The 14,433-nt window shown below is 65.2% G+C and overlaps 1 protein-coding gene across 18 annotated transcripts in view; it reads right to left on the bottom strand.

The window, feature by feature from the left end:
- The window catches only part of TSC2 (TSC complex subunit 2), a 35,956-nt gene that overhangs the window by 773 nt on the left and 20,750 nt on the right, over positions 1 to 14,433 (bottom strand). For 2 of the 18 annotated variants that reach the window (XM_053893713.1, XM_053893726.1), the window contains exons 22-38: positions 13,254 to 13,443; positions 12,292 to 12,385; positions 11,793 to 11,895; positions 11,508 to 11,602; positions 10,212 to 10,340; positions 8,690 to 8,851; positions 8,348 to 8,500; positions 8,095 to 8,207; positions 7,426 to 7,620; positions 6,017 to 6,220; positions 5,335 to 5,403; positions 3,898 to 4,028; positions 2,989 to 3,488; positions 2,672 to 2,747; positions 2,352 to 2,438; positions 1,442 to 1,628; positions 1,022 to 1,161 (exon numbers count right to left, since the gene is read on the bottom strand). In XM_053893713.1, the coding sequence (XP_053749688.1) occupies positions 1,022 to 1,161; positions 1,442 to 1,628; positions 2,352 to 2,438; positions 2,672 to 2,747; positions 2,989 to 3,488; positions 3,898 to 4,028; positions 5,335 to 5,403; positions 6,017 to 6,220; positions 7,426 to 7,620; positions 8,095 to 8,207; positions 8,348 to 8,500; positions 8,690 to 8,851; positions 10,212 to 10,340; positions 11,508 to 11,602; positions 11,793 to 11,895; positions 12,292 to 12,385; positions 13,254 to 13,443 (2,628 nt within the window). Of the gene's footprint in view, positions 1 to 1,021; positions 1,162 to 1,441; positions 1,954 to 2,351; positions 2,439 to 2,671; positions 2,748 to 2,988; positions 3,489 to 3,897; positions 4,029 to 5,334; positions 5,404 to 6,016; positions 6,221 to 7,425; positions 7,621 to 8,094; positions 8,208 to 8,347; positions 8,501 to 8,689; positions 8,855 to 10,211; positions 10,341 to 11,456; positions 11,603 to 11,792; positions 11,896 to 12,291; positions 12,386 to 13,253; positions 13,444 to 14,433 lie in introns of those variants that run through there. The other 16 variants (XM_053893712.1, XM_053893714.1, XM_053893715.1 and 13 more) reach the window with 9 other exon arrangements.

Below are 14,433 nucleotides of genomic sequence, written 5' to 3'. Positions count from 1 at the left end.
GACAAGGGCAGAGGTCACCCCGGGCCTTGCCCCTTTCTCGCTCGGCTCCGAGAGGCGCGTGCTGACTCCACAAACCTGCCCTTTCGGTCACTAGCCCCGTAGACACACTTCCGACCGAGCCCGGGGGCAGGGCTGTCCCTCATCTCCTCCCCCGGGCCGCCCTCCCTCCTAAAGCCCGACTGCACATCCAGACCCCACCAACTGAATCCCCCCGAGTTCAGGTCCAGTCACGACCCTAAACAGGCGCATGACCCCCACCTCGCCTGCCTGTGCTACCCGTGACTCCTGCTGCCACCTGGCTGCCAGCTGCCTCCCTGTCGTCCCGAGAGCAGCCCCAATGCCTACACAGGCGGACCGCTTCCCTGTGCGTCTCTGGGTGTGCACCACACACACCCACCCCAGCTCCGTGCCACCCCTCGGGCACCCTGGCCCGCGACTGGACTCTCACCAGCACCCGCGTGTTCGCGTTCAGCGACCCCCTCTGAGGCTTGCTGTTGGGTTTAGAATCTGAACACTTGTGAGCTTCGGACCTTCCCCCCGACCCTGCCTTCCACATGCCTCACACCCCAAGTCTCCTGGGTGGAGCCCGCCTCCCCCCCCCACCCCCACAGCCTCCTCACCGGGGCCTTGGGCCCTAGCATCGTCATCTAGGGAAGGCGAGGAGGCCACGGGGCACACCCCAGTGCTGTGTGAGGACACGAGGGAGGTGTCAGAGAGGGGGACTCCGAGACGCAGGGACACAAATCCCTGCTCTGTGCCCGGCCCCCCACTAGGCTCATTGGCTCCCATGAGGGCCGCTGTCCCCGTTGTTGTCATTACAGGGGACACTGGCTTGGTGGGGGGGGGGGGACGTGCCTACTCCAACTGGCGGCGGGAGGCACTGGAGGTCCTTTTATTGCCGTACTGACCCCGACAGTGCCTGCTGTCTGCACTCGTCACAGACCAGCGAGAGCACTTGCCCAGAGATGTAGACTCGAGCCAGGGGTGCCCACCTGCGCCCGCCTCCAGGGCCCCCACTCACTTTAATGGTGCCCAGTTTGAAGTCCTCGCCGGAGTCATTATAGACAATGGACACAAAGTCGTTGCCCAGATGGCGCTTCTTGTCACAGCGGTGCTTGTCCACGTCCTTGGTGGGCATCAGGGTGGCGATATGGAAGACAGCTGCAAGGCGCATGGGGCCAAGTTGAGCGGGGCCTGGCATGGCCCCAGGCAGAGCACCAGCTCAGGGCGCCTCTTGGTTCCTCCCGAGGCTCTCGGGCCTGTGGGACCCGCCCCCTCCGGTGCCTGGCCAGCAGCCTTGCCTCCTCACCCCGAGGGCATAGCTCCCGGACGCAGAGGCGCCAGCCCCACTGCTACCCCCCATCCCCATCGGGGGAAGTCAGGCCCTCGGCCACCCTCGGCCACCCTCAGCCTCGAGTGCGGGCCGGCGGAAGGCGCATACCCTGCATGATGTCATCGTGCCAGCAGTAAGTGAACTGGCCGTCCTCCCCGCACACGTCCAGACCGCCCAGGTACACCTTATCCGGCTGGCAGTCCTTAAGCTCGATGAGCTTGCCCAGGCCCGTCAGGAACTCTGTGTACCGGTACGAGCCGTGCTCGTTGGACAGGATGGCGAGCTCGCTGCTGCTCTGTGGGGAGAGAGGAGCTCGACGGCACCCGCCCCTGCCCGGCTCCTCGGGGCCCCGGCGCGCACCCGGGGGCGCCATCTGGACCCCGTCTCTCGCCCAGAGCACGGGTCCACCAGCCAATTTGCTCAGGCGGACCGAAAACACAACCAGAGGCTGGCATTCCGTGGCATCCCAGCCCCGCCCCGCAGGCCTGCTCATCTCATGGGGACGAGGGGCGCCCCGCTTCCACCGGCTCTTCGTGCGGCAGCCAGAACGATGCTCCGGAGGCTGGGGCCGAGTTACCTCCAACCCTCGGCTCAGAACCATTCATGGCCCTCCCACCTCCCTGGGAACAACACGCAGCCCTGAGGCCGTCCGCGCCTCCCCTCTACTTCCCCATCCTGCCTCCGGCCCCCTGTGCGCGCCGTGGGCACTGCGCCAGCCACCCCGTGCCCGGGTCGCTGATGTGAGCAGTGCCCCGCCCACACCTGTGGCATCCATGCACCCACCACCATCTCTGCAGCCCCCAACATCCCTCTGGGCACCGTGTGCTCACACGCTCCGCTGTCACTCCCGCCGCATCCCGGGCACTCGAACAGCGGCCTGCACAGGGCCCCACGAGCACTTGATGCTCTGGCAGCTGACGCAGTGACTGAGCTCGGTGGTGGACGAGGGGCCGGGCCCTGAACCCAGCCCCAGCCAGGGAGGCCCATCCGGCTGGGCTCGGGCCCCCAGCACCCTTACCTGGCCTTCTCCCACATACAGGACAGCGATCTTGTGTGTGTCGTAGGACGGGATCTGGTCGAGGAGCTGCACCGACCGCTCGAAGGACTGTAGCCACAGAGCCCCGCCTGAGCCTTGGGCGGAGGTCGTGCCACCACCAGCCCGTCAGGTGCCTGTGCCGGGAGGGCTCTCCTCGCCCAGGGGCAGGTTGGGGAAGGGGTCACTATAGGCTGCCACAGGGAGCTGAGGCTTTGTCTCTGCAAGCCTGGGCTGTGGGCACCCAACGGTGTCCCCCACCCAGGCCCCGGGGGGACCCCGCACCGGAGAGAAAGCACACATACCTCGTTAGGCAGAAGGATCGGCTTGTTGGACTCGTCGCCAAAGAAAGGAGAGTGGTAGAGCTGCAGGAACACGAAGCTGCAGGGGCAGAGACGGGAGGGCCGGGCCGGGCCTGGTCACTGCTGGCACCGCCGCCCCAGGCACAAAGAAGCGCACCTCCGCCCCGTCGCCGAAGGAACTGCCCTCTTGTCTGGCTCCCGCCGGCCACGGGGCACAGACCACACGACCTGTAGCCCAGTCTGTTTGGCCGGGGGCCACTCAGGCACCGGGTCCCCATGGGGACCGTCCGGCAGCTCCAGCCCAAAAGGGCAAGGCTCACCTGGGGTTGATGCCCGGCACCTTCTCAGTATTGGAGGCCCCAGCTCTGCTCTTGAAGGCGTCCCGCTCTACCCTCTTGCCTCTGCGTGACGGAGCTGAATCCGAAATGGTGTAGCCTCTGGGACGCAGGCCACCGGGGGAACGGGGACAGCCAGAAGGCGAGGGACCCTCGGGCCTCGCAGGGCCCCGGCCCTGACTCTCTTCACCTGGGGTCGACCAGGTGGCACCTGCCCCGTCCAGAGTCCCGGACTGTGAGCGGGCCTTGGCCTCGGGGCTCAGCCGGCCAACGTCGGCCTTGTCCCCAGGGTCCCCGAGTGTATCCTGCAGGGTCTGCAGCTCTGGCGAGGAGCTAGACTTGCTGAGGGGCTGGGCGGGCTGGAAGGAGAGCCCCGCAGAGGGCCGGGCTCCCTCGGCAGACACGGCCCGCCCGATGGGGAGCCCTCCGGCAGCCACCTCCTCTGCGGCGAAAGACTTCTCCTCTTGGCTGGAGCTGGAAGACGACTGGAAAGGAAGGAGTCCAGGGAGCCTTCGTTGGAAGACACCAGTGAACCCTCCCAGGGGCCTACTCGGGGGCGATGAAGCCCCACCTGCCCCCCAGCCAGGGCCACAGGAGCCACTCGGCAGCAAGCGGATGGCCACGGCCCCGCCCCCTCCCCTAGGATGACTCCTGCCCGTGCTGAGCAGCAGGGCCACAGGATGCCGACAATGAGCCACTAGCCCTGCGGGGACCACCGGGAAGCCCCGGGCCATCCACGCAGAAGGGACTTGGAAGGACAGCTAGCCAGTTCTTAGATAACAAAAGAGGAAGAAAAACCTCGTGTGAGTTCACAGCAAGCCAGCTGGAGCCACAAAGCCTGGAGCGGAGGCCCCGCCCCTCTTCCCACAGCGCCCTCCCCCGCCTAGTACTCACTCTACTGTAGGCTTCAGGGCGCCGACAGCGCCTCTCTGGGCCCAGGGTGGCCTCAAAGTCCTCCAGCTCGGTGGGCTCGCCTGGCAAATCAGTCTCGCTGGGACTTCCCTCCTCCAGAACCACCGCGGAGTCTGGGAGGACACAGATGAGGCTACTAGGTGCTGGCCCGGCCCCCAGGAGCTCACGTGGCCCGAGGTACCAGCCTCTCCCCGGCAAGAGAGCACAGCGGCCCCCCAACAGAGCCTCACCTAAGGCCTTCCTTGCCTGTGGCTCTAAGCTGCCCACACCCCATCAAGTCAGCTGGAGAAGGGCGCCCTCGGGGGCCTGGATGTGACCCCTGACACGGGGAGTCTCCAACACAGGCTCCCGGACGTAGGGACGTGGGGGGCATCCGGCTCCTGGAATCCCCAGCCCAGGATCCACAGCGCCCGCCGCTGCTGCTCCAGCAAGGGAAACGGCCGGGGGCGGGACCCAAGCCCAAGAGCCCATGAGGGAGGAGCCCCTGCCTAAGACGGGGTCCCAGCTCAGAAGGAGTGGCACGCCCACACCGGCCCCCAGGAACCGGGACAAGAGGCCAGAGTCCCTCTGTGATGGGACCTGAGGAGAAGCCTGATGGAGAAACACCCGTGCGCGCACACAGACTCAGAAGCCCGTTCTGGAAAGCTGAGGCGCACTATCGGAGCCTAAGCCAACCCCGAGCTGAGGAATGCTCAGGAGGGTACGATGCCCTGAAGCAGCATTTCCTGTGCCGATGTGAGGGCAGGGGCGGGGGAGGGGGAAGCGACCGGGGGTTAGCGCAGCCCGCGGCCGCCACACACGCAGCCCCACACGCGCACGGCCTGTCAGCCGCCTGCCGGAGCCCGTCTGCACGCTGCCCTTTCCTAACTGGCTCCTGTCCACATGTGGGCACCCAGGTGTGCCCAAGGGCCATGCAGGTCAGAGCCCGCCCCTGCCAGGGCCTGGGAACAACGGGCCAAAGGCTGGTCTGTAGGGCCTCTGGCCAGCCCACGACGAGAGGCAGACACAGCCCAATTTGTGGGTTCGCAAAGCCAATCGGACCACCGGAAGCCCAGGAAAAGTCAGCTGGGCTGAGCCCCGGGGCCAGGCTCGCCCCAAAGAACTGCCCCCTGCCAGCATCTGTGGCTTAGCTGCCCAAGGTCACCTCCTGAGGCCTGAAGGTGTGGCTGTAAGGGCCTGCCCGACGTGGGGACAGAGCTCAGCCACGAAGGGCATGCAGCAGAGGGGGTCCGCCAGCAAAGCACAGGCATTCTGCACAGACGTCCTCATGCGAGTCGGGGCCCTTCTCCCAGAGGGCACGGAGCGGCTCTGGCAGGACCACGGAGGGATGAGCGGATGAGGGGCGATGAGAACAGCATCTACGAGGCAGAGCGGCGCTCTGGAGCAAACACCGCTTCCCTTAAAGAGACACACGAGTACCTGCCCAGGAAATGCTCCTGTGCAGCTCTCCTTGGCAACTGGTCTGGTACAGGGAGGAGAAAGAGGCCACTGCAAGGGAAACCGCGAGCGGCCAGTCAGCAGAAGGGGAGACTATGCACAGTCGAGCAGAGGAAAGGCACCACTAGTCCCGCACAGAGCCCGGGCCTGGAGAGAGAGAGCGGAGGGGCCAGCGGCGCCCGGCTCCCCAAGCTGCCGGAGCCGGCGTCTGGAAGGGGAGCGCGGCCCTCCTCCTCGCCAACACAGGTCCCGGGCCGCTAAGCGCCATCTGCGGCCACAGGGAAGGCCAGACGGTGGCCCGGAAGCTCCGCAGCAGCAGGCTGGGCACGGGCACGAGCGCAGGCAGGTGCAGACTGTGTGCTCGGCGCATCCACACCCACACCCGAGCAGAAGCGCGGTTACCGCCTACAGCCCCGGCCACGGGCGCTCCGAGGAGAGCGCAGGGCAAAGGCTTTGCGGGGGCTCTGCCGTGCCCGCCCCCACACAGCTACCGCGCGCGCCTCGGGAAGAGGGTCCCTTTAGTGGGAATGGGCCCTGCTCCCACGTCAGGCTGTGGCGGCGGCGAGGAGAGCTCCGGGACCCCCACTGTGGGCGCGACCTGCGGCGCAGGGGAGCGACACTGCCTCCAGACAGCACGGCCAGGTCGGGCGGGACGGGTACCCACCTGTGTTAGAACGTGGGGGCGGAGGGGGCTTGGCGGAGCCGGCCGCCGGCACCGAAAGTGACTTGTACAGGGCCGTGTCACGACGCTCCTTGAAGCGCTCGGCGGCCATGAGGGCGTTGGACAGCTCCTGCAGGGGCATGTTGTTGATGTCCGAGGAGAAGGGGCTGAGGGGGTTCTCCAGACTCATCAGCCAGCTGGTGTTCCCTGCGGAGGGGCAGGCAGCACCCCTCAGGCCGCGGGCCCGCCACCGCCACCGGCCATCCCCACCCCCAAGGGCACGTGCCCGGGGGTGAGCAGAGCTCCCTGTGCTCAACCAGGGAGCGATGGGGAAGGGGGAGAAAGCTCTAACAGAGGCAGGCCCCTGGCTGGCCCCGACGCTCCGCCCCCACACCGCCAGACCCCCAGCTCAGGAGTAGCTCCCGTCCAGTGGTCGCCCGCCTCACGGACGCACAGGAGGGCCTCAGCTCATACGACTCTCCACCCCAGGTCAGCTCTCACACCCACGTCAGGCCCGGCAGAGGCACCGCAAAGAACAGACATCACCGAAAAGCTTGGATGGGGCAGAGCCGGGGGCTTTCTGGGCTCCCTCTCCCCACAAGGCCCACGGGCCAACGCTTTGACGCAGCCCTCCACACCGAGCGTCCTCACATTGAGAGCGTCTCCCTCAACCCTGACCCACCTCCTCCAGCCCTTCCTGGCCCTTCTCATCCAGTCTCTGGCCTCCCCCATGCCGGCTCCCCAAGAGGACCCAGGGCCCACAGCCTTACCGCCCAGGAGGCTCCCCAGGACCGGGCGCCTTATCCTCCCCAGTCACCACTCGCCAGGCTGCGCCCTAAGCAGACCCCAGGCCCCGGGCCTTGGCTTCCTTTAACCTCAAATACCCATTACAGGCTGAATCGTGTGCCACAAAATTCCTGTGTGGAAGTCCTCACCTCCAGCACCTCGGAAAGCACCGCGGTAAGGGAAAACCGAATCTCCCGGGTGGTCCCTAATCCAGAGTCCTTACCAGGGGACACACACCCGCACAGAGGGACGACCACGCAAGAACACGAGGGAAGACACACACGTGTGCACCCCGGGAAGAGAGGCCTCAAGAGGACCCAGCCCGGTTGGCAGCCTCACCTGGGACTTACAGCCCCCGGGAGCAGGAGGAAATACCTTTCTGTTGCTGAAGCTGCCCGCTCCGGGGCACTCTGTCAGGGAAGCCCGAGCGGACTAGCACAGGCCCTCCCCGCTCAGCCCTGTGGATCCCCCTCACCGCTCATCGTGTGGGCGTCACGGAGCAGAAGCTCCCTCGGCCCAGCCTGCCTGCCCCTCCTGTGTACCTAAGACCCTCGTGGCTAATGGTCCCGCGGCCACTGTGTGTGCTGACCGAGGCCCAGGCGTGCCAAGGGCAGACCCGTCAGTACCCGTGGGCCTCCGGACCAAGATCTCCGCCCAGCCCTGGGTCAGCAGGGGTACGTAGGCCGCCAGGCTCGTCTTCTCCTGCGCCGGGAGCTGGGCGGCAGCCGAGGCCCTCTCGGACGTGCTGGCCGGTGCGGTCTGTGCGCCTGGGCAGTGGGTGGCTGGAGCGTCCAAGGCACCAACACGAAGGCCGTGGCCCCCTGAGGAAGGGGAGGACAGGAGGGCTGGTGACCCCCACCTGCCCGACGCAGAGCCGCCGGCTCAGAACTGGCTGTTCCACCCAGGGCCCTGATGGCCACGGAGCCCCGGGCCAGCAACCAGAGGCAGCTCAGCCCTCTCTGGGTGTCGGCCTCAGTGGGCCCAGGGCAGTAGGAAGGGGCCCCAGCACCTGCCCCACCTGCCCCCACCGTCGGACCGTGGCTCGTTCTGGCTGCAGCAAAAGAAAGCTACAGGGGTGAGCTGAGCTGAGGACAAGGACTGCCGAGGGTTCACAGGAAACACAAGCCGTGACAAACGGACCCTCGGCAACAAGGGCCTGCGGGCCAGAGTTGTGCAAAAGGCACACCGCCTGCCACACCCCGTGACGAGGGCTCGCGGAAACAACATCCCGGCAGTGTTCGCGAGTGCGTGCACCCACAGAGGCCCCGAGGAGGCAGGGAGGGGCACGGGCTCACCAGACATGGAGCGGACGCGGTCCCGGGCCCCACGGCACACCTGCTGCCCAGCCTGGGACTCCAACTTGGCAGGCGCCTCCTTTGTCTGCCTCACGTGCGCACTGGGGTCAGAGCTGAGGACGGAAGGGTCCGTGCCGAGCGTGACCGCGATGCCTCGCAGGCTCCAGGCTGGCGTGCAACCGAGCCACCCCAGCCTGGGCTCGGGACCGCCAGGGTCACGGCCCGATAGGTAGGGGCTGGAAGGTGCGGTCACCTCAGCTCTGGGCTGCCCTGCAGCTCTCCTGAGTCCAAGCCCAGCAGTGACCGGGTCCCGGTCCCCACGCTCGTCGTCACAGTGACGAGCTTGTTTCCAACCAGCCAGGTCTTGGTCCTGCCACCAGCCAAGAGGAACTCCCCCACGGGGGACCTGAAAGCAGAGGGGCATCGGCCAACACCTTGCCCAGTGGGCTCTGGACAGGCATCGTGGTTCCAAAGGCGCCTCCGACTGAGGGCCGCCGGCAGGAAGGAGCCCTGCACGACTCACCCGCCACCGCCACTTTGACCCATTACAGTCACAGAAGAGAGCGCGGTGCTGTGCCTCCCCCCCAGCCTGTACCTCTTGGGGACCGCCGTGAAGTTGGAGAACACGTATCTGGCCATCATGTCCAGACAAGTCTCCGTGAGCTCCAGGTGGAGATTTTTCAAGTTGTCGTCAGCCTGGGCCATTGAGTTCTCGTCCGCAGACCCCAAGCTGGCACTCGTGAGGGACGTCTGGATCCTGCTAAAGGGAGGGGCCCAGCGAGGTCAGGTGCCGACCGGCCCCTCCTCTCCCCCCAGGGGCCAGAGCTGGAGGCATGCATCTGCTGGGGGGCCGCGCCCACAAACGCCCCACCAGGGCGCACGGCCAGTGGAGCCACGGCTCGGCAGACCGCGCCGACACATCCTCCCAGAGAGAGGAGGGCAAGGCCTCACGGGAGACACGAGAGACCGACATCCCCTCACCGAAGCGCAGGAGTTAGGGGACGGCTTTGTGGCAGAGCCCTTTAGTCATGCAGAGACACGAAGACCACACACACACACACACACACACACACACACACACACACACAAAGATTGCATTCTGCCCACGGGGCCACCTCCCGATGACGGGGAGGGTCTGGGCTTCGTGTGCAGCTCTTCACCCTGAACTCAGGCCGCCCCAGCTCCGCACGCACCCCGTGACCAGAAGGGGCTTATGCGGGCTTAATTCTGATGCCAATTTTTCAAAGCCCCTTTGCCACGTTCTGCTTGTGATAGAGACTATGCTAGAAAAGAGCGGAGAGCCTCGCTGCCTCACCCCCAGCCCCCCAAACCACACTCAGCAGAGGCCAGCCTGAGGCTGCAGCCCAAGCCAGGCTCCTAGGAAGTGGGTCTCCTGGGCCCGAAGGGGCTTCCTGGGGAGGAGACCACCCCCATCCCGCAGCTCAGCGCAGCCTAGCACGGCCGGCCGGCCGGCCGGCACCCACCGGCAGGAGCAGCGACCCCCAGGGGCCCACACCCACACTCAGACACAGCAGGGAGAAGTAAGCGAGGCCACGCCCCTCAAGGGTTCTGACCTCACCAGCCCGGCCCCCACCCCCGCTGCCCCACTCAAAGCCCCCGCGCCCTTTCAGCCGCCCCAGAAAGCGGACCTTTACTAAGAGAAAGCTCAAGAACAAAGTCCACCTGAGAGGATACGAAAGCCAATCCCAGGAGCATGCTCCCTCCTGTCCCCCGTGGGCGCTGCTTTCATACGCAGAGGCCCCTCGCCTCCGGGGACAGGCCTGTGGGCAGCTGCCACCGGGTGCCTGGCTTCCTCAGAGCTACCGCCCTCCCTGCTTTGGGCTCCCAGGCCAGCCTCCGAGGAGGCCTGCAGCCAGCCCATGCTGGGACGAGGCTCGGGGACAGAATGCAACCTTCCCACCCCTCACCACCAGGCTCCCCGGGACCGAGGGCTGGGCTGGGCAGGACGGGCCTCTGTCTCCTGCTCCTCCAGCTCCGGCCAGGCGACGAGGTCATGCAAGCGCCCCATGCACCGCCACCCGGGCGCTCCCGCCTGCAGTGCCGCCGCATGGGCCAAGCTGCAGGGTCTGAGCCCCCCGCCCGAAGAAGCCCACTACCTGCGGACCACATGTTCAGACACACTGATGCTGCGGCACCGGAAGGCGTCGGCTGCAGAGCTCTCCTGGAATTCTCTCACGGGTGGGGAGTTATTCAAGCCTTGTTTGGGGGGTCTGGCTATCCTCAAACTACCAGGTGAGGAAGGAAGGCCCAAGCCCCAGAGAGCCCAGCTCCCGGGAGGGGAGAGCAAGCCATTGGAGGGATGAGAAGGAAAGGTCACAGGCCACGGGGTCAGGATGGACAGCCCGCGGGTGAGATGAACAAAAAACCATGCCAGAGGCCAGTTAGCAGGGGGAAGAAACAGAAAACAAAAACGCATGAAAATACATCTCGTAAACATAACTGAGAAAAAGTCACGGTACCAAAACAAAGAACATTAGTGCAAATTAAACGTGTATGGAGTGCTCCGCACGGCAGATTCCAGGCTGCGCTGACCAGGCGTCCCCCCCACCTCAGCCCTGCGGCCGGCACCACCCAGCTCGGGGAGCAGGGAGCGCTGAGGCCCCAAAGGTCACCACTCAAAGAGGCCGGTTCTTAGTTCGAGGTCCCGGGCCCCCAGCGACCCGGGCTTAAGAAGCCAGCTTTTAACTTTAAGTCACAATGACCTGGTCATTCTGGAAAATGCCGTACTCCCCCCCTCCCACCCCCCCAGGGGAGAACTGAAAAGCTGGGGCAGAAGGCGGGGGCAGAAAGAGGAGTCGCCGTTCCGGTGAAGTGCAGACGAGACAAAGCCTAGCACGGCTCTCGGCTTTGGCAAAAGCGGTTGTGACGGTACAGGGGAGCGTGTCCCCTGACTGGCAGCAGGCTGGACAGCAAGCTCAGGAGGAAGGGGGACCGCGGCCCGAGGCCGGGCTGACTACAGGGCCCTGGAGCTCCTCCTCACCCGGGCCCAGGTACTCGGCTTCCCGGGAGCCACAGCTGCCCTGTCGCAGCCCTCGGCTCACCGGGTGGAGCCAGGCCACCCAGACGCCCTACGGCTGGCACCCTGATCCCGTCGGCAAGTCCGCCCTCGGTGCTCCGTGGCCGGGACTGGCTGCAGGCCACAGCGCCGGCCGCTGCAGCTAGATGCGGGCGTTAGCAGCATCGCAGGCCCTGCCCTACCTGACGCCGGGACCCCTGGGGCCCAGCATGGCCCACACGGGGCATCCCCTCGGCCACGTTCCCTTTCCGCTAGACAGCCCAGCGGCAACAGGTCAGCCCAGACCCCACCGTGCCGGTCACACAGGCCACGCTCGCCGACCCACCCCGGCCCGTGCCCTCCACAGACACTGGGCGTGCCCTCCACAGGCCCGCACCTCTTGGGCCTCTCGTTCAGACTGGTGCTCCGCGCTCTGAAGCTGTCCTTCTCCGGGGTGTCATCAAAAGACAGGAGGACATTGGAGCGCAGGCCCTGGCAGTGGAACAGAGCTGAGCTGCAGGCCCGGGGGACTGACCCCCATGTCTCCTCCCTCCGCAGGCCTGGGACACGGTGAGCACAGCACCCGACGATGCCCACCTGCCTCTCCCCTGACCGTCACCCCACTGCAGCCAGGAGCAAAGCAGATCCCACCCTGCAAGGAGTTTGAGCTCCTCCGGCCTACCTTAGTGATATAAGGAACAAAATCCTTCCGAAAAGGCAGACGGCATCTAATGAACCACATGGCTATGACGTGATGGGCCAGGCACACGATGTACTGATTAAACCTGAGGAGGAAGACAAGTGGTTTGGCCCGGTCGAGGCCCCCGAGGCTGATGTGCCAAGCCGAGCACAGAAGGGGGGCCCAGAGGCCACAGGCCCGTCCTAGGACAGAGACCAGCACGCAGGGGCACCTGGGTGGCTCAGTCGGTTAAGCGTCCGACTCTTGATTTCAGTTCAGGTCGTCATCTCGCAGTTCGCGAGTTCGAGCCCCGCATCGGTCTACACTGGCAGCGTGGAGCCTGCTTGGGATTCTCTCTCTTCCTCTCTCTCTGCCCCTCCCCTGCTCACTGGCACGTACTGTCTCTTAAAATACTTTTTTTTAAAAAAGGACCAGCACGCTGTCCGCTCCAAGGGGCCACGGGCTGGCCCAGGTCACAGGGAGGGATGTGACCGGCACTTACTTGGAGGGGTTGGTGTACGGCAGGGAGATGGCGAACACACTCGCGTACTGCTCAGCGGCAAAGTTCCTGTAGAGGTGAGGCAGCCTGGCCAGAGCTGCGGGACAGGGACACGGCCGGTGAGGGGGCCTGGGCCAAGGCAGGCCCACACCCGGTGTCCCCAGGGTCCTGTGCTACTTCCAAAAGCCGGCGCGGCCACCCTGACTGAAGAGGGCTGCAAAGGAGTGAAGCTCGCAGCCTCCTTGAGCGTGACCTTCCCACGACCCTCAGCTTTCTATTCCAAGGGCCAGAAACCCATGGTCCCCGGGCCAAAGCCAGCCAGTGGCCTGCGTCTGCATGACCTGTGAACTAAAAACGGCTTTTATGTTTTTAAAAGCTACGAACCAAAAGAATGCACAGCAAAAGCCAACATGTGGCCCTTTACAAAAGTGCTGGTGGCCTGCTCTGCTCCCGTCCCCCACCCTGCTGAGGGCCAGACAAGTGCTAGAGTACTGGGAACGAAGGGGTGAGTGAGGCAGCCCGAGCTCCTGGAAGTCGCAGTCTGAGAGGCGAATCGGCAAAGGCCCTCAGCAGAGCTCACACGCAGGGTGTCTGCCCTGAGGGGAATAAAGAAGATGCCGAGAGCCAGGCCAAGTGCAGGGACCCATGTCGGGCAACACAGAGGCTTCAATGCCATTTAAACTAAGACAGAGGATGAGAATGGAGCCAGCCACTTGAAGGCCAGGAAGGAAAGCAGTTAAGGCTCAGGGGTAGGAAGTGCAAAGGCCCTGAGGCGACAGAGCATGGCACAACCCAGGTGCTCCATGGAGACCGCGCACTAACCTACGTCCCAAGAGAGATAGCAAAATGAGCTCAGAGAAGTCAACACAGGTTATTCTGGGTACACTGCAGCCCCAAACCCAAGGGTCCACCACCACCCCCGCCCCCACACACACACAACAACAAGCATGCAAGCGGATGCTTACTTGACAGGAATTCGAGGAGTGGAATGGCCATGCTGGCTGTGGCCGAAATGTGTGTGAGCTTCACGACCAAGACAGGCAGCGCCTTGATGATGATGTCGGGCATTTCGACGCTGCACACGGCCAGGGCCACCACGCACTGGCTGGCACAGCGGTAGATCAGGCCTTGCTCCAGGCAGTATACCATCTCCCGCTGCGGGGCAGCACGGGTGCCTCAGACCCAGCCCGCCACAGGCCGGCCCTCCGCACCCCTGCCCACACACAGGTTTGTCTCCCCTCGCCCCACTCCAGATGTTCCACAGAGGGGGAGACCAAGTCTTAGGAAGGTGAAGCGCCTCATCCCAGGTCCTTAAGCACATAAGCAGCACAGGGCCAGGAGGTGGACCCACCCGAGGCGAAGGGACAGCAGGACAGCTCTGGTCAGGCCTTTCCTGGCACCTCCGACCGGCCAACGCCGGCAGGCGACGCTCCCCGCCCCGACTCCTCAGCCAACCCTGGAGCTGGGACACACTGGGCCCGTTAGCCCCCGGTCACGGAACCTTATTATGGGAGAGGTTCCGCCCGAGGCAGCAAGACGGGCAGAGGCCCACACAGCTCCGGGCAGCCAGTACCCAGCAGGAGGCAGCTCCCACTCAAGCCACAGCCTCACAGGGCCCCGTGGAGGATTTCGATTTCCTGAAGCCAGCCCCATCCGCCAGGAACACCCTGGGCCTCAAGGGTTCTCGGGAAAACTTCACCCCAACATGGCCTGCTGCCCAACGGGGCACAGCCAGGATGAACCAGGCCAAGCCACATAGGAGACAGTGCAGTCAGGGAGGGAGGGAGGGAGGGAGGACAGGGAGCGTGAGCTCCCGACCTTGCCACGACCAGGAACGCAGGCTCAGAGCGGCCCAAGGCTAGTCAAGGCCCCACTCCTTGCCAGCTGTCACCGTGAGCGGACCACCCGACCTAAGACTTCAGTTCCCTCGTCAACGAAGGCAGAGTGACCACAAAGCATCGGGACTTTAACCGAGATAGCCAATGTGATGGCAGCACAGGCCTTGTGCCCAACAGTGGGGAACAAAGGGGAGGAGTGCTGCCGTGTGCTCCTGCACCTGACGACAGACGTGGAGGCAGACAGAAGTCAGGCGCCCCGGACCCTGTTGCCTGGCCTCTCAAAACAGGTCCAGCTCTGCCAAGTGGC

This window comes from Panthera pardus, unplaced genomic scaffold (genome assembly GCF_024362965.1).
Source record: "Panthera pardus isolate Hobbes unplaced genomic scaffold, ASM2436296v1 HiC_scaffold_4, whole genome shotgun sequence".
In the NCBI taxonomy this organism is placed as follows: Eukaryota; Metazoa; Chordata; class Mammalia; order Carnivora; family Felidae; genus Panthera; species Panthera pardus.
This window is presented reverse-complemented; position numbering and strand designations above follow the sequence as displayed.